The sequence below is a fragment of the Diorhabda sublineata genome, chromosome 9 (genome assembly GCF_026230105.1).
Source record: "Diorhabda sublineata isolate icDioSubl1.1 chromosome 9, icDioSubl1.1, whole genome shotgun sequence".
Taxonomy (NCBI): Eukaryota; Metazoa; Arthropoda; class Insecta; order Coleoptera; family Chrysomelidae; genus Diorhabda; species Diorhabda sublineata.
Genome location: NC_079482.1, coordinates 2,011,801 through 2,038,438, shown reverse-complemented (window position 1 = coordinate 2,038,438; position 26,638 = coordinate 2,011,801). Strand labels below are relative to the sequence as shown.

At 31.9% G+C, this 26,638-nt stretch overlaps 2 protein-coding genes across 5 annotated transcripts in view; one reads left to right on the top strand and one right to left on the bottom strand.

Moving 5' to 3' along the window:
- The window catches only part of LOC130449049 (ATP-dependent RNA helicase vasa), a 153,089-nt gene extending 133,104 nt beyond the window's left edge, over window positions 1-19,985 (top strand). For 2 of the 4 annotated variants that reach the window (XM_056786698.1, XM_056786697.1), the window contains exons 2-11: window positions 423-470; window positions 622-913; window positions 970-1,181; window positions 1,243-1,428; window positions 1,589-1,810; window positions 2,835-3,011; window positions 14,176-14,368; window positions 16,893-17,183; window positions 17,248-17,417; window positions 19,756-19,985. In XM_056786698.1, the coding sequence (XP_056642676.1) occupies window positions 423-470; window positions 622-913; window positions 970-1,181; window positions 1,243-1,428; window positions 1,589-1,810; window positions 2,835-3,011; window positions 14,176-14,368; window positions 16,893-17,183; window positions 17,248-17,417; window positions 19,756-19,821 (1,857 nt within the window). In that variant the 3' untranslated portion in view covers window positions 19,822-19,985. Of the gene's footprint in view, window positions 1-125; window positions 332-422; window positions 471-621; window positions 914-969; window positions 1,182-1,242; window positions 1,429-1,588; window positions 1,811-2,834; window positions 3,012-14,175; window positions 14,369-16,892; window positions 17,184-17,247; window positions 17,418-19,755 lie in introns of those variants that run through there. The other 2 variants (XM_056786696.1, XM_056786695.1) reach the window with 2 other exon arrangements.
- A 49-nt stretch (window positions 19,986-20,034) lies between these two features.
- LOC130449052 (ATP synthase subunit alpha, mitochondrial) lies at window positions 20,035-26,504 on the bottom strand. The gene is made up of 8 exons (XM_056786700.1): window positions 26,347-26,504; window positions 25,792-26,028; window positions 25,582-25,735; window positions 25,342-25,528; window positions 24,968-25,286; window positions 21,570-21,884; window positions 21,237-21,499; window positions 20,035-20,369 (listed from the first exon to the last, which is right to left on the bottom strand). The coding sequence occupies exons 1-8, from the start codon at window positions 26,410-26,412 to the stop codon at window positions 20,255-20,257; spliced, it is 1,656 nt and encodes a 551-aa protein (XP_056642678.1). The 5' UTR covers window positions 26,413-26,504; the 3' UTR covers window positions 20,035-20,254.
- Between the last annotated feature and the right edge of the window lie 134 nt (window positions 26,505-26,638).

Below are 26,638 nucleotides of genomic sequence, written 5' to 3'. Positions count from 1 at the left end.
AATATATCTTATTTGTTATTTTATTTTTAATAAATAAAGATATTTGGGAATATATTTAACCGGTTTTATTAGTTGTCGACGCTAAAAACAGCCTTATAGTACTACATCTGTTTATTCTGTCTTCTCTCTTTTTCTAATGTATTCCTACTGTTCATATACCAAGAACCAAAAATTGTCCTTGAAATTAATTTAGGGCACCGGTAAGAACAAAAAGTTTTTTATTTCTATTTATAAAAAAACTCGTTGTCATTTAATGGAACCATTATCCTAAGTCGAAATATATAAGAACGGTTTATTATAAATCGAAAAGATAAATATATCAAAATATATTGTAAGTTAACCTAACACGTGTGGTATTCATTTAATATTGGCGGCAATAGTGGGAAATAGAAAATTATCGAGTAAATTTGTCTTTTTTATAGATGATGGATTATGATTGGGATGATGGGGCACTTAATACCCCTACAGTGGTAAGTCCTTTTTTTAAATACGTAGAAGTCATCGCATTTATTATTTCAGATTATTTTACTTGAAACTGAACTTTTGTATGAAATCGTAACAAAATTCATTGATTTATTATAATTTAATAACGTAATTGTTATATATCACAAATTAAACTAGATCACGGGTGTACCTGCCGAAGGTGGTAGAAAATTTACAGCAGGTCGTGGTTTTAAAGCCATTCAAACTTGTACTGAAGATGACAGTTGGGGAGACGACAGTAACTACAACACTGCTTGGAATAATGGAGTTTCAAATGGTGACGATAGGGTAGGTAGTCGTCGGGGCGGTAGAGGCGGTCGAGGAGGTAGAGGCGGATATAGAGGAGGTAGGAGTTATCATAATGGCAATTCAGGAGATGAACCTGCGGATGATGCTTGGGGAGATTGTGGAAATGAAAATACAAGTAGAAGTAAGAATTTATCTTATAAATCATCGATAACATTACTTAATCACCTGTATTCGTAGGTCAAGGTAGAGGGCGAGGAGGTGGAGGACGGGGCCGTGGTGGAGGCTTTAACGGAGGTGGTAGAGGTGGATCTGGCGACAGAGAAAACGCCGAACCTCCAAAACAACGCGAAATTTATGTACCAGTCGAACGTACAACCGATGAAGATCTGTTTACTACTACAATTACGTCTGGTATAAATTTCGTTAAATTAGATGATATCGAAGTTAAAGTAAGTATTATTGGAGTTTTTGTTGTATTGTGATTATACTTTTGTGTTTGTATCGTTGTAGGTAAGTGGTGAAAACGTTCCGACGCCCATTTCCTCATTTGAATCAGCAAATCTTCGACCACATCTATTGAATAATATCAAAAAATCTGGTTATTTAAAACCGACGCCTATACAAAAATACGCATTACCGATTATAATGGGGGGAAGAGATTTAATGGGATGCGCCCAAACTGGATCAGGAAAAACAGTATGTGATCATTTTATGTTGATATTATGATATTTTATGTATTTTTTTCATTCCAGTCGATGTTTTTGTATATTTTTTTGTTTAATTTGGGATCGGTGACGGTTTTCGATTTTGAAATTCAATTATTTGACATTGAATTGATATTTGAAACTATTTTTAGGCGGCTTTTTTGTTACCTATGATTAATCATCTGATGGCGAGCCAAGACGGTCCAGTATTAGATGGAAGTACTTCTCAACCTAGGGTAGTTATAGTCTCTCCTACAAGGGAATTAGCTATACAAATATTCGAACAAGCTAAAAAGTTTGCTTACAATTCTATAGTCAAAACTGTAGTAGCTTATGGTGGTACATCGGTTAATCATCAAAAAAATCACGTTTTGGTAAGTATAATGTGAAAATTTTTGTATTTCAACCACAAAATTTGTATTTTTTTCGAGTTTTATTTAGCAACGGTACGAGACAACTGTAATTTCCAACCTTAATGTCACCAATAGGAAACTCTCACGGGGAGAACAATTCATATTAACACCACAAGCTTCTTAACACGAAATTGATGAAAAATTCAATTGCCTATTTAAGAGAACAAAGAATACAAAGCAATTGTAAATTAAAAACAACTCGGATTTTTATATATCGTAGATAAGAACCAGTATGGTTCCAAAAACAGCTAATCCTGGATGCTAACCAACAAAAAGTGGAAATAATTGAACAACAGTGGAAATTATTTGGATACTTAGTGAGTAAAGGTGATATCGGAAACCAAACAAACCAAAAGAAGAGGAAGATCGATCATTTCAGCCACAACGGCTGAAATGATGTCCTCTAGGATTGTGCTGGGGTCTAATAAGAACTGATCAGTGACGGTTACAAGGTCCAGCTCCTTCAAGTGCTTACACAACAAGGGCTAAGTGTCTAAATTGGAATCTTCAAATCCCCCAATGGACCCAAAACCCATTATTCTTGACCGTCTGCTAGTAAGGGAGGCTCTGGATATAGATCCCTGGTATGAGACATGCTAAGGTGCACTTAGATGTATCTTGTACTATTTTAAAGGCAAGAAATTTGATTGGTGATTGGATTTTTGACCGGATACAGTCATTTAAGAAACCATCTTCACACTATAGACATCACGGTCGGTCTAGAGGTGTTTGGAGGAAGAAGAAAGGTTCAAAGTGAAGGATATTGGTGGTTAGTGGTGCTTAATGGCTCTTGGTAAACAAGAAGGAAATTTTCTTTAACAGTCCCATGTAAATAGCTTACAAAAACTATACGAAGAAACGTCGTTTTATAAGTAGCGCATTCGCCAAATTATAATATCTTTTAATTTAATCGAACAGGATGGGTTTATATATATATATCGAATTGATTAATTTGGTTAACTAATCGATATTTTTTTTTATTTAGAGTGGTTGCCATATATTGGTGGCTACACCCGGTAGATTGAATGATTTCGTCAATAAAGGCCTGGTGTCTTTTTCTTCGATACAATATTTTGTCCTCGACGAAGCGGACAGGATGTTAGATATGGGATTTTTACCAACGGTCGAACAAATGTTGGGACATTCCACTATGCCAGCAACGGTAAGTTTTTCGTAGTATAATATGAATATTGAGTATTGTTACTACTTTCCGAATAGCCCTCGTATAACTATTTTCCCTGGAATTTCTTGTAAAATTTCGAAAAATCGTTCGTATTACAAGGGGTGATCGAAAAATTTTTGTTTTACATAAATTTTGGATGTAATTTACATGTTAGATTACGGGGGGTGACCAAAAAATTGAAAAACTTACTTTAGATTTTGAATATTTGAAAAAATTAATTTTCTTTTTGAAAATTAGGTAGTTTTGTGGTTGAGTTCTCTAAATTGTATTTAGATATCGTTATAATATCAGAAACTTCCATTTTTTTAAAATGTATAGCCATCCAGGTGACTGCAGTTACTGTTACTACTTTCCGGGTAACCCTCGTATTATTATTTTCTCTTAAATTTCTTCCACCAGTTTAAAAAACGTTCAAATCACAAGGGGAGTGACCAAAAAATAAAAATATCTATTTTTTAGGGTAATTTTTCTTATTATATTACGAGGGGTGTCAAAGAAATTAACACTGAAAAACTTTTAACAGATGGGGTTGTTGTTATATGCTTCTCGATTTAGTTTATGTATAATTTTTTTTATATAAATTTCGTCCTTTTTTGTAAGGTTGTTGAAAAAATGAGAAAAAGGAAGAAATTTTGTCTTTCGCAGTCCGGCAACATTGCTTAAATATGAACATTGAGTGAAATTTTCGGTTATGGCTCACCCAATGTCTATTTTATGGATAACCTTCTTCTATAGTCCATTCGTACGTCCATTTATTTTTATTATCTTCAATATTTCTCCAATGTTTATAGTCCGTTCGTACTTGTATTTTTCAACAGTATAACGAATAATTGAACCTTTTTCTATAGTCCATTCGTACGTCCGTTTATTTTTATTATCTTCAATATTTCTCCAATTTTTATAGTCCGTTCGTACCTGTATTTTTCAACAGTATAACGAATAATTGAACCTTTTTCTATAGTCCATTCGTACGTCCGTTTATTTTTATTATCTTCAATTTTTCTCCAATTTTTATAGTCCGTTCGTACCTGTATTTTTCAACAGTATAACGAATAATTGAACCTTTTTCTATAGTCCATTCGTACGTCCGTTTATTTTTATTATCTTCAATTTTTCTCCAATTTTTATAGTCCGTTCGTACTTGTATTTTTCAACAGTATAACGAATAATTGAACCTTTTTCTATAGTCCATTCGTACGTCCGTTTATTTTTATTATCTTCAATTTTTCTCCAATTTTTATAGTCCGTTCGTACCTGTATTTTTCAACAGTATAACGAATAATTGAACCTTTTTCTATAGTCCATTCGTACGTCCGTTTATTTTTATTATCTTCAATATTTCTCCAATGTTTATAGTCCGTTCGTACTTGTATTTTTCAATAGTATAACGAATAATTGAACCTTTTTCTATAGTCCATTCGTACGTCCGTTTATTTTTATTATCTTCAATTTTTCTCCAATTTTTATAGTCCGTTCGTACTTGTATTTTTCAACAGTATAACGAATAATTGAACCTTTTTCTATAGTCCATTCGTACGTCCGTTTATTTTTATTATCTTCAATTTTTCTCCAATTTTTATAGTCCGTTCGTACCTGTATTTTTCAACAGTATAACGAATAATTGAACCTTTTTCTATAGTCCATTCGTACGTCCGTTTATTTTTATTATCTTCAATATTTCTCCAATGTTTATAGTCCGTTCGTACTTGTATTTTTCAATAGTATAACGAATAATTGAACCTTTTTCTATAGTCCATTCGTACGTCCGTTTATTTTTATTATCTTCAATTTTTCTCCAATTTTTATAGTCCGTTCGTACTTGTATTTTTCAACAGTATAACGAATAATTGAACCTTTTTCTATAGTCCATTCGTACGTCCGTTTATTTTTATTATCTTCAATTTTTCTCCAATTTTTATAGTCCGTTCGTACTTGTATTTTTCAACAGTATAACGAATAATTGAACCTTTTTCTATAGTCCATTCGTACGTCCGTTTATTTTTATTATCTTCAATATTTCTCCAATGTTTATAGTCCGTTCGTACTTGTATTTTTCAACAGTATAACGAATAATTGAACCTTTTTCTATAGTCCATTCGTACGTCCGTTTATTTTTATTATCTTCAATATTTCTCCAATGTTTATAGTCCGTTCGTACTTGTATTTTTCAACAGTATAACGAATAATTGAACCTTTTTCTATAGTCCATTCGTACGTCCGTTTATTTTTATTATCTTCAATTTTTCTCCAATGTTTATAGTCCGTTCGTACTTGTATTTTTCAACAGTATAACGAATAATTGAACCTTTTTCTATAGTCCATTCGTACGTCCGTTTATTTTTATTATCTTCAATATTTCTCCAATTTTTATAGTCCGTTCGTACCTGTATTTTTCAACAGTATAACGAATAATTGAACCTTTTTCTATAGTCCATTCGTACGTCCGTTTATTTTTATTATCTTCAATTTTTCTCCAATGTTTATAGTCCGTTCGTACTTGTATTTTTCAACAGTATAACGAATAATTGAACCTTTTTCTATAGTCCATTCGTACGTCCGTTTATTTTTATTATCTTCAATTTTTCTCCAATTTTTATAGTCCGTTCGTACCTGTATTTTTCAACAGTATAACGAATAATTGAACCTTTTTCTATAGTCCATTCGAACGTCCGTTTATTTTTATTATCTTCAATTTTTCTCCAATTTTTATAGTCCGTTCGTACTTGTATTTTTCAACAGTATAACGAATAATTGAACCTTTTTCTATAGTCCATTCGTACGTCCGTTTATTTTTATTATCTTCAATTTTTCTCCAATTTTTATAGTCCGTTCGTACTTGTATTTTTCAACAGTATAACGAATAATTGAACCTTTTTCTATAGTCCATTCGTACGTCCGTTTATTTTTATTATCTTCAATTTTTCTCCAATTTTTATAGTCCGTTCGTACCTGTATTTTTCAACAGTATAACGAATAATTGAACCTTTTTCTATAGTCCATTCGTACGTCCGTTTATTTTTATTATCTTCAATATTTCTCCAATTTTTATAGTCCGTTCGTACCTGTATTTTTCAACAGTATAACGAATAATTGAACCTTTTTCTATAGTCCATTCGTACGTCCGTTTATTTTTATTATCTTCAATATTTCTCCAATTTTTATAGTCCGTTCGTACCTGTATTTTTCAACAGTATAACGAATAATTGAACCTTTTTCTATAGTCCATTCGTACGTCCGTTTATTTTTATTATCTTCAATATTTCTCCAATTTTTATAGTCCGTTCGTACCTGTATTTTTCAACAGTATAACGAATAATTGAACCTTTTTCTATAGTCCATTCGTACGTCCGTTTATTTTTATTATCTTCAATTTTTCTCCAATTTTTATAGTCCGTTCGTACTTGTATTTTTCAACAGTATAACGAATAATTGAACCTTTTTCTATAGTCCATTCGTACGTCCGTTTATTTTTATTATCTTCAATATTTCTCCAATTTTTATAGTCCGTTCGTACTTGTATTTTTCAACAGTATAACGAATAATTGAACCTTTTTCTATAGTCCATTCGTACGTCCGTTTATTTTTATTATCTTCAATTTTTCTCCAATTTTTATAGTCCGTTCGTACTTGTATTTTTCAACAGTATAACGAATAATTGAACCTTTTTCTATAGTCCATTCGTACGTCCGTTTATTTTTATTATCTTCAATTTTTCTCCAATTTTTATAGTCCGTTCGTACCTGTATTTTTCAACAGTATAACGAATAATTGAACCTTTTTCTATAGTCCATTCGTACGTCCGTTTATTTTTATTATCTTCAATTTTTCTCCAATTTTTATAGTCCGTTCGTACCTGTATTTTTCAACAGTATAACGAATAATTGAACCTTTTTCTATAGTCCATTCGTACGTCCGTTTATTTTTATTATCTTCAATTTTTCTCCAATTTTTATAGTCCGTTCGTACCTGTATTTTTCAACAGTATAACGAATAATTGAACCTTTTTCTATAGTCCATTCGAACGTCCGTTTATTTTTATTATCTTCAATTTTTCTCCAATTTTTATAGTCCGTTCGTACTTGTATTTTTCAACAGTATAACGAATAATTGAACCTTTTTCTATAGTCCATTCGTACGTCCGTTTATTTTTATTATCTTCAATTTTTCTCCAATTTTTATAGTCCGTTCGTACTTGTATTTTTCAACAGTATAACGAATAATTGAACCTTTTTCTATAGTCCATTCGTACGTCCGTTTATTTTTATTATCTTCAATTTTTCTCCAATTTTTATAGTCCGTTCGTACCTGTATTTTTCAACAGTATAACGAATAATTGAACCTTTTTCTATAGTCCATTCGTACGTCCGTTTATTTTTATTATCTTCAATATTTCTCCAATTTTTATAGTCCGTTCGTACCTGTATTTTTCAACAGTATAACGAATAATTGAACCTTTTTCTATAGTCCATTCGTACGTCCGTTTATTTTTATTATCTTCAATATTTCTCCAATTTTTATAGTCCGTTCGTACCTGTATTTTTCAACAGTATAACGAATAATTGAACCTTTTTCTATAGTCCATTCGTACGTCCGTTTATTTTTATTATCTTCAATATTTCTCCAATTTTTATAGTCCGTTCGTACCTGTATTTTTCAACAGTATAACGAATAATTGAACCTTTTTCTATAGTCCATTCGTACGTCCGTTTATTTTTATTATCTTCAATATTTCTCCAATTTTTATAGTCCGTTCGTACTTGTATTTTTCAACAGTATAACGAATAATTGAACCTTTTTCTATAGTCCATTCGTACGTCCGTTTATTTTTATTATCTTCAATATTTCTCCAATTTTTATAGTCCGTTCGTACTTGTATTTTTCAACAGTATAACGAATAATTGAACCTTTTTCTATAGTCCATTCGTACGTCCGTTTATTTTTATTATCTTCAATTTTTCTCCAATTTTTATAGTCCGTTCGTACTTGTATTTTTCAACAGTATAACGAATAATTGAACCTTTTTCTATAGTCCATTCGTACGTCCGTTTATTTTTATTATCTTCAATTTTTCTCCAATTTTTATAGTCCGTTCGTACCTGTATTTTTCAACAGTATAACGAATAATTGAACCTTTTTCTATAGTCCATTCGTACGTCCGTTTATTTTTATTATCTTCAATATTTCTCCAATTTTTATAGTCCGTTCGTACCTGTATTTTTCAACAGTATAACGAATAATTGAACCTTTTTCTATAGTCCATTCGTACGTCCGTTTATTTTTATTATCTTCAATATTTCTCCAATTTTTATAGTCCGTTCGTACCTGTATTTTTCAACAGTATAACGAATAATTGAACCTTTTTCTATAGTCCATTCGTACGTCCGTTTATTTTTATTATCTTCAATATTTCTCCAATTTTTATAGTCCGTTCGTACCTGTATTTTTCAACAGTATAACGAATAATTGAACCTTTTTCTATAGTCCATTCGTACGTCCGTTTATTTTTATTATCTTCAATTTTTCTCCAATTTTTATAGTCCGTTCGTACTTGTATTTTTCAACAGTATAACGAATAATTGAACCTTTTTCTATAGTCCATTCGTACGTCCGTTTATTTTTATTATCTTCAATATTTCTCCAATTTTTATAGTCCGTTCGTACCTGTATTTTTCAACAGTATAACGAATAATTGAACCTTTTTCTATAGTCCATTCGTACGTCCGTTTATTTTTATTATCTTCAATATTTCTCCAATTTTTATAGTCCGTTCGTACCTGTATTTTTCAACAGTATAACGAATAATTGAACCTTTTTCTATAGTCCATTCGTACGTCCGTTTATTTTTATTATCTTCAATATTTCTCCAATTTTTATAGTCCGTTCGTACCTGTATTTTTCAACAGTATAACGAATAATTGAACCTTTTTCTATAGTCCATTCGTACGTCCGTTTATTTTTATTATCTTCAATTTTTCTCCAATTTTTATAGTCCGTTCGTACCTGTATTTTTCAACAGTATAACGAATAATTGAACCTTTTTCTATAGTCCATTCGTACGTCCGTTTATTTTTATTATCTTCAATATTTCTCCAATTTTTATAGTCCGTTCGTACCTGTATTTTTCAACAGTATAACGAATAATTGAACCTTTTTCTATAGTCCATTCGTACGTCCGTTTATTTTTATTATCTTCAATTTTTCTCCAATTTTTATAGTCCGTTCGTACTTGTATTTTTCAACAGTATAACGAATAATTGAACCTTTTTCTATAGTCCATTCGTACGTCCGTTTATTTTTATTATCTTCAATATTTCTCCAATTTTTATAGTCCGTTCGTACCTGTATTTTTCAACAGTATAACGAATAATTGAACCTTTTTCTATAGTCCATTCGTACGTCCGTTTATTTTTATTATCTTCAATATTTCTCCAATTTTTATAGTCCGTTCGTACCTGTATTTTTCAACAGTATAACGAATAATTGAACCTTTTTCTATAGTCCATTCGTACGTCCGTTTATTTTTATTATCTTCAATATTTCTCCAATTTTTATAGTCCGTTCGTACCTGTATTTTTCAACAGTATAACGAATAATTGAACCTTTTTCTATAGTCCATTCGTACGTCCGTTTATTTTTATTATCTTCAATTTTTCTCCAATTTTTATAGTCCGTTCGTACCTGTATTTTTCAACAGTATAACGAATAATTGAACCTTTTTCTATAGTCCATTTGTACGTCCGTTTATTTTTATTATCTTCAATATTTCTCCAATTTTTATAGTCCGTTCGTACCTGTATTTTTCAACAGTATAACGAATAATTGAACCTTTTTCTATAGTCCATTCGTACGTCCGTTTATTTTTATTATCTTCAATTTTTCTCCAATTTTTATAGTCCGTTCGTACTTGTATTTTTCAACAGTATAACGAATAATTGAACCTTTTTCTATAGTCCAGTCGTACGTCCGTTTATTTTTATTATCTTCAATTTTTCTCCAATTTTTATAGTCCGTTCGTACCTGTATTTTTCAACAGTATAACGAATAATTGAACCTTTTTCTATAGTCCATTCGTACGTCCGTTTATTTTTATTATCTTCAATTTTTCTCCAATTTTTATAGTCCGTTCGTACCTGTATTTTTCAACAGTATAACGAATAATTGAACCTTTTTCTATAGTCCATTCGTACGTCCGTTTATTTTTATTATCTTCAATTTTTCTCCAATTTTTATAGTCCGTTCGTACTTGTATTTTTCAACAGTATAACGAATAATTGAACCTTTTTCTATAGTCCATTCGTACGTCCGTTTATTTTTATTATCTTCAATTTTTCTCCAATTTTTATAGTCCGTTCGTACCTGTATTTTTCAACAGTATAACGAATAATTGAACCTTTTTCTATAGTCCATTCGTACGTCCGTTTATTTTTATTATCTTCAATTTTTCTCCAATTTTTATAGTCCGTTCGTACCTGTATTTTTCAACAGTATAACGAATAATTGAACCTTTTTCTATAGTCCATTCGTACGTCCGTTTATTTTTATTATCTTCAATTTTTCTCCAATTTTTATAGTCCGTTCGTACCTGTATTTTTCAACAGTATAACGAATAATTGAACCTTTTTCTATAGTCCATTCGTACGTCCGTTTATTTTTATTATCTTCAATTTTTCTCCAATTTTTATAGTCCGTTCGTACTTGTATTTTTCAACAGTATAACGAATAATTGAACCTTTTTCTATAGTCCATTCGTACGTCCGTTTATTTTTATTATCTTCAATTTTTCTCCAATTTTTATAGTCCGTTCGTACCTGTATTTTTCAACAGTATAACGAATAATTGAACCTTTTTCTATAGTCCATTCGTACGTCCGTTTATTTTTATTATCTTCAATTTTTCTCCAATTTTTATAGTCCGTTCGTACCTGTATTTTTCAACAGTATAACGAATAATTGAACCTTTTTCTATAGTCCATTCGTACGTCCGTTTATTTTTATTATCTTCAATTTTTCTCCAATTTTTATAGTCCGTTCGTACCTGTATTTTTCAACAGTATAACGAATAATTGAACCTTTTTCTATAGTCCATTCGTACGTCCGTTTATTTTTATTATCTTCAATTTTTCTCCAATTTTTATAGTCCGTTCGTACCTGTATTTTTCAACAGTATAACGAATAATTGAACCTTTTTCTATAGTCCATTCGTACGTCCGTTTATTTTTATTATCTTCAATTTTTCTCCAATTTTTATAGTCCGTTCGTACCTGTATTTTTCAACAGTATAACGAATAATTGAACCTTTTTCTATAGTCCAGTCGTACGTCCGTTTATTTTTATTATCTTCAATTTTTCTCCAATTTTTATAGTCCGTTCGTACCTGTATTTTTCAACAGTATAACGAATAATTGAACCTTTTTCTATAGTCCATTCGTACGTCCGTTTATTTTTATTATCTTCAATTTTTCTCCAATTTTTATAGTCCGTTCGTACCTGTATTTTTCAACAGTATAACGAATAATTGAACCTTTTTCTATAGTCCATTCGTACGTCCGTTTATTTTTATTATCTTCAATTTTTCTCCAATTTTTATAGTCCGTTCGTACTTGTATTTTTCAACAGTATAACGAATAATTGAACCTTTTTCTATAGTCCATTCGTACGTCCGTTTATTTTTATTATCTTCAATATTTCTCCAATTTTTATAGTCCGTTCGTACCTGTATTTTTCAACAGTATAACGAATAATTGAACCTTTTTCTATAGTCCATTCGTACGTCCGTTTATTTTTATTATCTTCAATATTTCTCCAATTTTTATAGTCCGTTCGTACCTGTATTTTTCAACAGTATAACGAATAATTGAACCTTTTTCTATAGTCCATTCGTACGTCCGTTTATTTTTATTATCTTCAATATTTCTCCAATTTTTATAGTCCGTTCGTACCTGTATTTTTCAACAGTATAACGAATAATTGAACCTTTTTCTATAGTCCATTCGTACGTCCGTTTATTTTTATTATCTTCAATTTTTCTCCAATTTTTATAGTCCGTTCGTACCTGTATTTTTCAACAGTATAACGAATAATTGAACCTTTTTCTATAGTCCATTTGTACGTCCGTTTATTTTTATTATCTTCAATATTTCTCCAATTTTTATAGTCCGTTCGTACCTGTATTTTTCAACAGTATAACGAATAATTGAACCTTTTTCTATAGTCCATTCGTACGTCCGTTTATTTTTATTATCTTCAATTTTTCTCCAATTTTTATAGTCCGTTCGTACTTGTATTTTTCAACAGTATAACGAATAATTGAACCTTTTTCTATAGTCCAGTCGTACGTCCGTTTATTTTTATTATCTTCAATTTTTCTCCAATTTTTATAGTCCGTTCGTACCTGTATTTTTCAACAGTATAACGAATAATTGAACCTTTTTCTATAGTCCATTCGTACGTCCGTTTATTTTTATTATCTTCAATTTTTCTCCAATTTTTATAGTCCGTTCGTACCTGTATTTTTCAACAGTATAACGAATAATTGAACCTTTTTCTATAGTCCATTCGTACGTCCGTTTATTTTTATTATCTTCAATTTTTCTCCAATTTTTATAGTCCGTTCGTACTTGTATTTTTCAACAGTATAACGAATAATTGAACCTTTTTCTATAGTCCATTCGTACGTCCGTTTATTTTTATTATCTTCAATTTTTCTCCAATTTTTATAGTCCGTTCGTACCTGTATTTTTCAACAGTATAACGAATAATTGAACCTTTTTCTATAGTCCATTCGTACGTCCGTTTATTTTTATTATCTTCAATTTTTCTCCAATTTTTATAGTCCGTTCGTACCTGTATTTTTCAACAGTATAACGAATAATTGAACCTTTTTCTATAGTCCATTCGTACGTCCGTTTATTTTTATTATCTTCAATTTTTCTCCAATTTTTATAGTCCGTTCGTACCTGTATTTTTCAACAGTATAACGAATAATTGAACCTTTTTCTATAGTCCATTCGTACGTCCGTTTATTTTTATTATCTTCAATTTTTCTCCAATTTTTATAGTCCGTTCGTACTTGTATTTTTCAACAGTATAACGAATAATTGAACCTTTTTCTATAGTCCATTCGTACGTCCGTTTATTTTTATTATCTTCAATTTTTCTCCAATTTTTATAGTCCGTTCGTACCTGTATTTTTCAACAGTATAACGAATAATTGAACCTTTTTCTATAGTCCATTCGTACGTCCGTTTATTTTTATTATCTTCAATTTTTCTCCAATTTTTATAGTCCGTTCGTACCTGTATTTTTCAACAGTATAACGAATAATTGAACCTTTTTCTATAGTCCATTCGTACGTCCGTTTATTTTTATTATCTTCAATTTTTCTCCAATTTTTATAGTCCGTTCGTACCTGTATTTTTCAACAGTATAACGAATAATTGAACCTTTTTCTATAGTCCATTCGTACGTCCGTTTATTTTTATTATCTTCAATTTTTCTCCAATTTTTATAGTCCGTTCGTACCTGTATTTTTCAACAGTATAACGAATAATTGAACCTTTTTCTATAGTCCAGTCGTACGTCCGTTTATTTTTATTATCTTCAATTTTTCTCCAATTTTTATAGTCCGTTCGTACCTGTATTTTTCAACAGTATAACGAATAATTGAACCTTTTTCTATAGTCCATTCGTACGTCCGTTTATTTTTATTATCTTCAATTTTTCTCCAATTTTTATAGTCCGTTCGTACCTGTATTTTTCAACAGTATAACGAATAATTGAACCTTTTTCTATAGTCCATTCGTACGTCCGTTTATTTTTATTATCTTCAATTTTTCTCCAATTTTTATAGTCCGTTCGTACTTGTATTTTTCAACAGTATAACGAATAATTGAACCTTTTTCTATAGTCCATTCGTACGTCCGTTTATTTTTATTATCTTCAATTTTTCTCCAATTTTTATAGTCCGTTCGTACCTGTATTTTTCAACAGTATAACGAATAATTGAACCTTTTTCTATAGTCCATTCGTACGTCCATGTATTTTTATTATCTTCAATATTTCTCCAATTTTTATAGTCCGTTCGAACGTGCATTTTTTTTTTATTATTTTAGCGGATGTTTTCATTGAAATTTTTTGTTTTTCAGGGGGAAAGACAGACGCTTATGTTTTCGGCGACGTTCCCAGAAGAAATTCAACATTTGGCCGGTAAATTTTTGTTCAATTACGTTTTCGTGGCTGTGGGTATTGTAGGAAGCGCTTCCACCGATGTCGAACAAGTCGTATACGAAGTCAGCAAATTCGATAAACGCGAAAAACTCATTGAAATGTTACAAAATGGTAAGAAATTTGTTTATACATTTTATTTGTCTATGAAATCAGATTCTGATACGTCATCCGGTTCCATATATCAAATTTTTTCAACGTATTTCCATAATTTATGATTTTTTCGTTTCGAATATGAATAATAAGGATAAGTTACGAGGGATTTCCCATAAATAAAATCAAAATGGCGACGCTGCCTCCACCCATTGACAATTCAATCCAAAATTGTCTTTATTTTATCACCAACCCTCGTATAATTATTTTTTTTTCTACAGAATTTCCTTTGCCATCTTAAAACGTCGTTCGTATTACAAGGGGTGTTCAAAAAAGTCAAAATCTATTTTTTTTTAGATACATGTGGGATGTATATTACGAGGGGTATCGAAAAAATAACAAAGGGACATTTTTTTTGGTATTTCACAGATTTTGAATGTACACTTCAAATAACGAGTGTCAAAAAAAAGCGGGAAAATCGATTTTCGGTGCGAATCTACTTTGTATTACGAGGGATGCTCAAAAAACGAATGGGGTGGAAAAATTTTCCAATTCAAGTGTTAATTTCATATTTTTATATAATATCCTGTTAAGTAAAGGTAGTTTTTTATTTTTTCAATGACAGATTTGTCACCCGTGTTATTTTTTTTAAATCTTTAATCAATAAAATCCTTTTTTAGGTCGAATTTCTCAATTTTACCGTTTATTTTATACTCTACTATCTACAGTATACGATGAGCACGAGAAAACTAATAATCTGACGCCAATATGGCGCCTAATTCTTTAAAACGACTGTTACTACTTTCCGTATATCCCTCGTATCATTTTTCGTTTTCAGATTTCCTTCTACTATTTCAGAAAATCCCACACAAGTGAGACGAACTAAAAGTGAAAATATATTTTTGTTACATGCAGATTTTGGATGTAATTTTTGTTTTATATTACAAGGGGTATCGTAAAAGTAAAGGAAATGATGAATTTTTTGAATAATTCGTATATTTTGGATGTAAACTTTATTTTATGTTATGAAGGGTAATAAAACAATGAACAATTCCGTTATTTCACATATTCTCCACTTATATTAAGGAATTATAATTTTTTTTAAACGTTTTCTTGTTTCGGGTCTTTTTTTTTTTCATTTTTCAACCTACAAAAATCTCATTTCGCGACAAATTTCACAATTTTATCGTTTATATCAGACTCTACGGCGCAAACTAACAATATGGCGATGCAAACCCCTCCCACCTCCGCAGAATTCCGTAAAACCTTATTACTTTCCGAATAGCCCTCGTATCATTTTTTTTCCTCCTGCATTCCTTTTACCATTTCAAAAAATCGTTCAAAATACAAGGGGGGATGAAAAAAGTGAAAATTTATGTTCGTTTTATAGACTCCGGTTGTATTATAGTACGAGGGGCATCGGAAAAATAAACGAAATGCAAATTTCTTGAATATTTTGAATGAAAATTATTTTATTTTATTAGTGATAACGAAAAAAATGAACCGTTCTGTTATTTTACATATTCTACATTTCCATTAAGGAATTATATTTTTTTTAAACGTTTTGTTGTTTCTAGATTCAATTTTTTCATTTTTCAACCTACTAAAATCTCATTTCGCGACGAATTTCACAATTTTATCGTTTATATCACACTCCACTGTATACAGGGTACTTTTTTGAGGCGTAAACGAACAATATGGCGATGCAAACCCCTCCTACCTCCGCAGAATTCCGTAAAACCTTGTTACTTTCCGAATAGCCCTCGTATCATTTTTTTCCTCCCGCATTCCTTTTACCATTTCAAAAAATCGTTCAAAATACTTGGGGGGATGAAAAAAGTGAAAATTTATGTTCGTTTTATAGACTCCGGTTGTATTATAGTACGAGGGGCATCGGAAAAATAAACGAAATGCAAATTTCTTGAATATTTTGAATGAAAATTATTTTATTTTATTAGTGATAACGAAAAAAATGAACCGTTCTGTTATTTTACATATTCTACATTTCCATTAAGGAATTATATTTTTTTTAAACGTTTTGTTGTTTCTGGATTCAATTTTTTCATTTTTCAACCTACTAAAATCTCATTTCGCGACGAATTTCACAATTTTATCGTTTATATCAGACTCTCCTGTATACAGAGTACTTTTTTGAGGAGCAAACGAACAATATGGCGATGCAAACCCCTCCCACCTCCGCCGAATTCAGTAAAACGTTGTTACTTTCCGAATTACCCTCGTATCATTTTTTTCCTCCCGCATTCCTTTTACCATTTCAAAAAATCGTTCAAAATACAAGGGGGGATGAAAAAAGTGAAAATTTATTTTCGTTTTATAGACTCCGGTTGTATTATAGTACGAGGGGCATCGGAAAAATAAACAAAATGTGCAAATGTTTGTTTTGGTCGAGCAATTAATTAAATATTACGAGAGGGTGACCATAAAAAATATATATCGTGGATGCAAAACCACTTTAAATTACAAGGGGTGTCCGAAAAATAGTCTTTTTCTTTCTATTAATTTGAAATATGATCCGATCGAGCAGGTCCACAAGAACGAACAGTGGTATTCGTGGAAACCAAGAAAGTAGCCGATTTTTTGGCTACGATTCTAAGCGAAAATGACATTAAAACGACGAGCATTCACGGCGATCGTCTTCAACGCGAAAGAGAACAGGCCCTGTGGGATTTCAAAAAGGGCATATGCAATATATTAGTAGCTACCGGAGTGGCCGCTAGGGGATTGGACATCGAAGGCATCCAGCACGTTATCAATTACGATTTACCAAAAAGTATCGACGAGTACGTTCATCGAATCGGACGTACGGGGCGAGTAGGTAAATTATCAATTCCCTTCCATATAAAATATATTTTTTTTTTCATTACGGCCTTATCTTCTAGGTAATAGAGGTAAAGCCACGAGCTTCTTTGATTCGCATCAGGATTCCAGTTTGGCTGCTTCGTTGGCGGTTATATTGAAACAGGCCGGTCAAGAAGTACCGTCTTGGTTGGGTAATGCCGGTACAGGAAGGGGAGCGGATCGTTCGTTTGGCGGAAGAGATATCAGAGGGGTAAGTGTCTTTATTCATTTTTTTTTCCTAACGAATTAGATTAAATTGTACTCGGTATCGTAACTAGGTTAGGTTAGGGTATCGTAACTAGGTTAGGTTGGTTTTCTTCTTTTCCTTTCGTCTATTTGGTATTCGATTACGAATGTCCTTAATGATTCGTTTAAAATATTCGTTTACTTTAGTAGAATGACTACAAAAGCTCTATTGGAACTCATATCTTGAGGCCACGAGCAGCGAGAGCTCATTTTACAAGCCGAAAGCTCCCTTGATGCTTATCTATCGAGGCTATGTTCATTGAAAGCTTTTTATCGCGTCAAAAGCTCACTTGAAGCTCATATATAAAGGCTATGATCTGTGGGAGCTCTTATTGCAACCCGAAAGCTCTATTGATGCTCATTTATCAAGGCTATGTTTATTGAAAGCTTTTTTTCTGGTCAAAAGCTCCCTTGAAGCTCATATATCAACGCCACGATCATTTAATTTTCTTCTTGCAAATCAAAAGCTCTCTTGTACAATTCACATCATATATCTTGATGTAACCTTTGACGAAAAGCTCATGTGGAGCTTATATACCAAGGCTATGATCGGTGAGAGCTCTTTTTGGAAGCCAAAAGCTCTCTTGAAGCTTATACATAAAGGCTATGTTCACCGAAAGCTCGTTTTGCAAATCGAAAGCTCTCTTATACAATTCATATCAAATATCTTGATGTAATTCTCTTGGAGCTCATATATAAAGGCTATGATCTCCGTGGGAGCTTATTTTGTGAGCAAAAAGCTCTCTTGTTAAATTCATATCGAATATTTTGATGTAATTTTTGACGAAAAGCTCATGTTGAGCTCATATACCAAGACTATGATTTGTGAGAACTCTTTTTGCGGGCAAAAAACTCTATTTAAGCTCATATATCAAGGCTATGATCGGTGGGAGCTCTTTTTGTGGGTAAAAAGCTCTCTTGAAGCTTATAGATCCAGGCTATGATCTGTGGGAGCTTTTTTTGTGGGTAAAAAGCTCTCTTGAAGCTTATAGATCCAGGCTATGATCTGTTGGAGCTCTTTTTGTGGGTAAAAAGCTCTCTTGAAGCTTATAGATCCAGGCTATGATCTGTTGGAGCTCTTTTTGTGGGTAAAAAGCTCTCTTGAAGCTTATAGATCCAGGCTATGATCTGTTGGAGCTCTTTTTGTGGGTAAAAAGCTCTCTTGAAGCTTATAGATCCAGGCTATGATCTGTTGGAGCTCTTTTTGTGGGTAAAAAGCTCTCTTGAAGCTTATAGATTCAGGCTATGATCTGTTGGAGCTCTTTTTGTGGGTAAAAAGCTCTCTTGTAGCTCATATATCAAAACTATGATCTGTTGGAGCTCTTTTTGTGGGTAAAAAGCTCTCTTGAAGCTTATAGATCCAGGCTATGATCTGTGGGAGCTTTTTTTGTGGGTAAAAAGCTCTCTTGAAGCTTATAGATCCAGGCTATGATCTGTTGGAGCTCTTTTTGAGGGTAAAAAGCTCTCTTGAAGCTTATAGATCCAGGCTATGATCTGTTGGAGCTCTTTTTGTGGGTAAAAAGCTCTCTTGAAGCTTATAGATCCAGGCTATGATCTGTTGGAGCTCTTTTTGTGGGTAAAAAGCTCTCTTGAAGCTTATAGATCCAGGCTATGATCTGTTGGAGCTCTTTTTGTGGGTAAAAAGCTCTCTTGAAGCTTATAGATCCAGGCTATGATCTGTTGGAGCTCTTTTTGTGGGTAAAAAGCTCTCTTGAAGCTTATAGATTCAGGCTATGATCTGTTGGAGCTCTTTTTGTGGGTAAAAAGCTCTCTTGTAGCTCATATATCAAAACTATGATCTGTTGGAGCTCTTTTTGTGGGTAAAAAGCTCTCTTGAAGCTTATAGATCCAGGCTATGATCTGTGGGAGCTTTTTTTGTGGGTAAAAAGCTCTCTTGAAGCTTATAGATCCAGGCTATGATCTGTTGGAGCTCTTTTTGAGGGTAAAAAGCTCTCTTGAAGCTTATAGATCCAGGCTATGATCTGTTGGAGCTCTTTTTGTGGGTAAAAAGCTCTCTTGAAGCTTATAGATCCAGGCTATGATCTGTTGGAGCTCTTTTTGTGGGTAAAAAGCTCTCTTGTACGATACCTATCAAGCTGGACTAAAAAACTCAGCAACTTAGAACCCAATAAGATTATGGGTTACAGGACGTTACCTTGTGATGCAAAGATTAGAAAGGTACCGGATGATACCTGCCCAGAAGACCGGTAATTGTGAAGTTGTCCATACCTTCGACTTGGGGGGTCTATTGAGTGGTTGTACTATAAATTTTAGAGGTTTCGTAATTCGTATTCAATTTTCAGGGTGATTTTGGTAAGGCTCAGGACTACGCCGTGGATCCCGTCGAAGAAGCTGACGAAGTGTGGTGAATTGTTGAAAGACCTCTGATTGATATTTAACCGAATAATTGTTTTTAATGTTAGAATTGAGTTTATGTTGAATTTTTTCAGACTCTTAGTGAATAAATTTTTCATTTGTATCCGAGATACATATTGTAAGTTGTTGCTTAATAAATTTTCTATGATTTTTTTAGAATTCGTGTTTTTTTTTATTTTTAGAGCCAACATTAAAAACACACTAAATACAGGTTTGTTTTTATTTTTACAAATAAGATATCCTTAAAAAACAACAATGAATCGGATTATATATTGGTGTATAATGAAAAATATAAGAATTACTTATAACATAATCGAATGATTTTTTTTCCGGTCTAATTATTCTAATTTCCATAATTTATTGATTTTTTTTTAATCCTTAAACTCTTACGTCAATTAAGTGACGTTTCGGTGGCACTGCGCGCGTTTAACCAGAAAAACTGGCTAAAAAGTCTTGTACAACTTTCTTTAGCTGGGCATCGGTATCGTCTGTGATCTTACCTTCTTTGGCAATGCTCTGCAAGATGTTTTGGTGGCTGGTCCTAAAGAAAAACAAAACAAAAATTAATTGATAATTTGCATAATTGACATTGACAAACGTCACGTCTTCCCAAGGAATCAAACCACATATTACATAAACTCAAAACAGTTTTAAAACATTTAGAAATGATTCCAAAGAAGAAAACAATTTGAAAGTGGCTCTAATTTACTCTTATCACTGCTTCTCTGTGTCAAAATGGTTCTAATCTATTCTGTCATGGCTTTTCTATCTCAAAATGGCTCTAATCTATTCCGTCATCGATTCTCTATGTCAAAATGGGACTATAATTACTCTAAAATGGTTTCTCTATGTAGAAACGGCTTTAATGTATTCTGTCATGGCTTCTCTATGTCACAGTGTTTTCTCTTCAACACATTCGATATTATTGATAAAATTCTGAAGTCGTATGATGATTTAAGTGGCGAGTGAGTTGGATATGGGCACTTTTTATGATTAAAAAGCGATTTGTCACGATAAAGAAATCTATCGGACTATTCCTTAGGTCTATTTGTTCATTAATTTATGTTTTCTACTAATTTTCATTTGTTTATAAAATCCTGACAATTCCTCGTCCTTCACTTGGTAATTTCCACTATTAAATTTCAAATAACCCTCTTAAACAATCTTCGCAGCCACCATACACTTATTTCAACATTTTGGGAGCTTTTTATCTCAAGTAAAATCACTGGAAACAAAATCTAGTCGGAAAGGGTTCAAAGTTACCACTGCTGGTGAAAAATTATCGGAATTTGTTTTTTTTGACATTCCCCCAATTCATTTTAATAATTACATAAAAGGAGGTAACATAAATAGCAACAATACGTAAATCGAACCCTTCGACGATTTTATTTATATCGAAAAAACTTACTTGATGTGTTCTGAGAATTGCTTTTCAAATACTGTAATCTTTGATGGATCGATTTTGTCCAAATGTCCTCTAACACCGCAGTAGATGATGGCTACTTGTTCTTCGATGGCCATCGGTACGTACTGACCTTGTTTCAACAATTCGGTTAGACGTACACCTCTGTTCAGTAATTGTTGAGTAGCAGCGTCAAGATCTGAACCGAACTGAGCGAAAGCGGCCACTTCACGGTATTGAGCCAACTCCAATTTCATGGAACCGGCCACCTACGACGACAAAACAATTTTTTTTGTTATACATAAATACATCGACATTGTTATTATCGATGAAATTTACCTGTTTCATAGCTTTAGTTTGGGCAGCAGATCCTACTCTAGATACGGATAAACCGACGTTGATGGCTGGTCGGATACCTTTGTAGAACAATTCCGTTTCCAAGAAGATTTGTCCATCTGTAATGGAAATTACGTTGGTTGGAATGTAGGCCGATACGTCACCGGCTTGGGTTTCGATTACGGGTAAAGCAGTTAGGGAACCGCCTCCGTGGGCGTCTGACATCTTAGCCGCACGTTCCAAAAGACGTGAATGGAGGTAGAATACGTCACCGGGGTAAGCTTCACGACCTGGTGGACGACGAAGCAACAGAGACATCTGGAAAATAAAAAAAACGATAAATAAAACAAATAAATAATTTGCTCTGTTATTATCGTCTTTGTTAAAATATTTTTTCTTATTATTATTTTTGGGAAGATCCTGGAGGGGTATGATGGCTTATTCCTTGGGTCTCTTTCTTCGTTAACTTCTCAAATAGACAATGGAATTTTTAAATTAACAACTTTGTCCACTTAATTTTCATTTGTTTGTGAAATCAAATAAAATTTCGTGGTATAAAGATGGTTAACAACCACAGAAGTACCTTATTTTGGACTAGTACCACATAAAGGGAAATTTTGAACCTAGGACATTTTCTGGAGAAAAAAATTAAAATAAAATATGTAGATAAGATTTAAAAAAGATTTTACCACGTGTCAAATTAAAAAAAATGGTTAAAGGGAATATATCACTCAAAATGTCGGAAATAAATACCATTAAATGGTACAAAAATGGTTCAAAAACTGTAGCTGTAGTAGTATTTTGGGGTAGTACCAAATATTTGTCATCTTTAGGGTAATTTTGTACTCTATACCACCACTACACCAACACTCACAATTACACTGTCTGAAGGGCGTTTTGAAACAGTTTATCTTCAGTCGGGGTTTGTTTTTGACAAAAACAGTCTCCAAAGACACATGAGGGTTTGTTTTTGAGAAAAAATCAGTTTTCAACCTAAAATGAAGATTTTTTTGAGAAAAAATCTGTCCATAAACACAAAAAAACAGTTTCCAACGTCAAATAGAAGATTTTTTATGAAAAAAATAAGTTTCTTATACAAAAACCAGTCTCCGAAGACACATAAAGGTTTGTTTTTGAGGAAAAATAAGTTTTCAACCTCAAATGAAGATTTTTTGAAAAAAAACCGGTCCATAAACACAAAAATACAGTTTCCAACGTCAAATAAAAGATTTTTTATGAAAAAAATAAGTTTCTTATACAAAAACCAGTCTCTGAAGACACATGAAGGTTTATTTTTGAAAAAAATTCAGTTTTCAACCTAAAATGAAGATTTTTTGAAAAAAATCAGTCCATAAACACAAAAATACAGTTTACAACGTCAAATAAAGATTCTTTTTTGAAAAAAATCAGTTTCTAATACAAAAATCAGTCTCCAAAGACACATGAGGGTTTGTTTTTGAGAAAAACAGTCTCTAAAGACACATGAGGGATTTTTTTTGAGAAAAAATCAATTTTCAACCTCAAATGAAGATTTTTTGAAAAAAAACCGGTCCATAAACACAAAAATACAGTTTCCAACGTCAAATAAAAGATTTTTTATGAAAAAAATAAGTTTCTTATACAAAAACCAGTCTCTGAAGACACATGAAGGTTTATTTTTGAAAAAAATTCAGTTTTCAACCTAAAATGAAGATTTTTTGAAAAAAATCAGTCCATAAACACAAAAATACAGTTTCCAACGTCAAATAAAGATTCTTTTTTGAAAAAAATCAGTTTCTAATACAAAAATCAGTCTCCAAAGACACATGAGGGTTTGTTTTTGAGAAAAACAGTCTCTAAAGACACATGAGGAATTTTTTTTGAGAAAAAATCAATTTTCAACCTCAAATGAAGATTTTTTGAAAAAAAACCGGTCCATAAACACAAAAATACAGTTTCCAACGTCAAATAAAAGATTTTTTATGAAAAAAATAAGTTTCTTATACAAAAACCAGTCTCTGAAGACACATGAAGGTTTATTTTTGAAAAAAATTCAGTTTTCAACCTAAAATGAAGATTTTTTGAAAAAAATCAGTCCATAAACACAAAAATACAGTTTCCAACGTCAAATAAAGATTCTTTTTTGAAAAAAATCAGTTTCTAATACAAAAATCAGTCTCCAAAGACACATGAGGGTTTGTTTTTGAGAAAAACAGTCTCTAAAGACACATGAGGAATTTTTTTTGAGAAAAAATCAATTTTCAACCTCAAATGAAGATTTTTTGAAAAAAAACCGGTCCATAAACACAAAAATACAGTTTCCAACGTCAAATAAAAGATTTTTTATGAAAAAAATAAGTTTCTTATACAAAAACCAGTCTCTGAAGACACATGAAGGTTTATTTTTGAAAAAAATTCAGTTTTCAACCTAAAATGAAGATTTTTTGAAAAAAATCAGTCCATAAACACAAAAATACAGTTTCCAACGTCAAATAAAGATTCTTTTTTGAAAAAAATCAGTTTCTAATACAAAAATCAGTCTCCAAAGACACATGAGGGTTTGTTTTTGAGAAAAACAGTCTCTAAAGACACATGAGGGATTTTTTTTGAGAAAAAATCAATTTTTAACCTCAAATGAAGATTTTATGAAAAAAAATCAGTCCATAAACACAAAAACCAGTTTCTAACGTCAAATAGAAGATTTTTTATGAAAAAAATAAGTTTCTTATACAAAAACCAGTCTCCGAAGACACATAAAGGTTTGTTTTTGAGGAAAAAAACAGTTTCCAACTTCAAATGAAGATTTTTTTGAAAAAAAAATCAGTCCATAAACACAAAAACCAGTTTCTAACGTCAAATAGAAGATTTTTTATGAAAAAAATAAGTTTCTTATACAAAAACCAGTCTCCGAAGACACATAAAGGTTTGTTTTTGAGGAAAAAAACAGTTTCCAACTTCAAATGAAGATTTTTTTGAAAAAAAATCAGTCCATAAACACAAAAACCAGTTTCTAAAGTCAAATAGAAGATTTTTTATGAAAAAAATAAGTTTCTTATACAAAAACCAGTCTCAGAAGACACATGAAAGTTTGTTTTTGGGGAAAAAACAGTTTCCATCTTCAAATGAAGATTTTTTTGAAAAAAAATCAGTCCATAAACACAAAAAATAGTTTCTAACGTCAAATAAAGATTCTTTTTTGAAAAAAAATCAGTTTCTAATACAAAAAACCGTCTCTAAAGACACATGAGGGTTTGTTTTTGGGAAAAAACAGTCTCCAATGTCAAATGAACTTTTTTTTTTTAATTTCTCTGGTTTACCAAACTTTGTAATAAGAAATTTTGCATTTTAATGAATTTTAATTACGCCAAGCCATCAACAGACAATATCTCTGCAAAATATTTGATCATTAAAAAAAATCTCACCTGACGGTATGCTACGGCTTGTTTGGACAAATCATCATAGATGATGAGGGCGTGTTTGCCGTTATCTCTGAAATATTCACCCATGGCGCATCCTGAATAGGGAGCTAGATATTGCAAAGGAGCAGCATCAGAAGCAGTAGCGGAAACGATAATTGTGTATTTGATAGCACCAGTATCGGTCAAACGCTTCAAAATTTGAGCCACTGTAGACCTCTTTTGACCGATGGCAACGTAAATGCAATAAAGTTTCTTCTTCTCGTCTTCGGCATCATTGAATCGTTTTTGATTGATGATCGTATCGATGGCTAAAGCTGTTTTACTACATAAAATAAATATTTTCAATCAAATATTAAACAAAAAATTAAATTATTTACCCAGTTTGACGATCACCGATGATCAATTCACGCTGACCACGACCGATAGGTACCAAAGAATCCACAGCTTTGATACCGGATTGCATGGGTTCTCTTACAGAAATACGAGGAATGATACCTGGGGCTTTAATACCGACACGGAAACGTTGTTTGGTGTTTAAAGGACCTTTACCATCAATAGGATTACCTAAATAATTAATTTTAGTAATATTACCTCAATTATTATTTATACATATTTACCTAAAGCATCTACTACTCGTCCCAATATTTGATCACCTACTGGTACATCTACAATAGCTCCGGTTCTCTTAACGATATCACCTTCTTTGATAAGTTTGTCATTACCAAAAACTACAACCCCCACGTTATCAGGTTCCAAGTTAAGTGCCATACCCTTAAAACCATAGAAAAATTAAATAAACATTTAATTAATTAAAAAAAAAATCTTACTTTAAGCCCGGATGAGAATTCCACCATCTCATCAGCTTGGATGTTATTCAAGCCATAAACACGGGCGATACCGTCACCAATGCTCAAAACACGACCAGTTTCGTCTAAATTAGCCTTTGGTGCTGTACCCAAAATACGTTCTTCTAAAAGTGACGATATTTCAGCACTTTTGTTTTGCGGAGTTGCATGGAAATTGCGAGCCGCAACCGAAGCAGCGGGAAAAGCTGCTCCCGCAACCTAAACACGAAGAAAAAAATAATATAATAAATTTTATTCATTATCCAATACGGTTATGTAACGAGTCCTGTCGTAGGTTATAACGGAGTACATATATAATTACGTAAACCTATTTTAATATTTTTAATTAGAATTCCTAAAAAATACGAAATTTTGTATAAAAATTCATATTAACCACTTGATTAAAGCTCGATAATAAAAAAAATTCGATGATTATGTCATGACATTCGGCAAATGATAGATCCCAAGATGTCGATAATTTCCATGAAAAATATAAAACTAATACGTGTTATAAGTAATATTAAATAAATTACTTACTTGTGTTACATTTTTGGGGGCATTTCTTGCCAAAGTGGCAGCTAAACGAGCAGAAAGCAAAGACATTTTTTAGCCAGTCGCCCCAGTACTGAAAATTAAGAGGTGAACACTGAACAAGTAGACTGATTAAACAGAAGTGCGCAAAATCGGAAGTATATATATCGCCATCTTTATGTATTTGTCAGTACTCCATTTTTACGGATTATTTCCTTCTTTGTTTTTCACCCTTAACCAACTATGCTGCTAACTTTTTCTACGTTCCTAATAATTTTCGAAGTTTATCTAGAGGTGG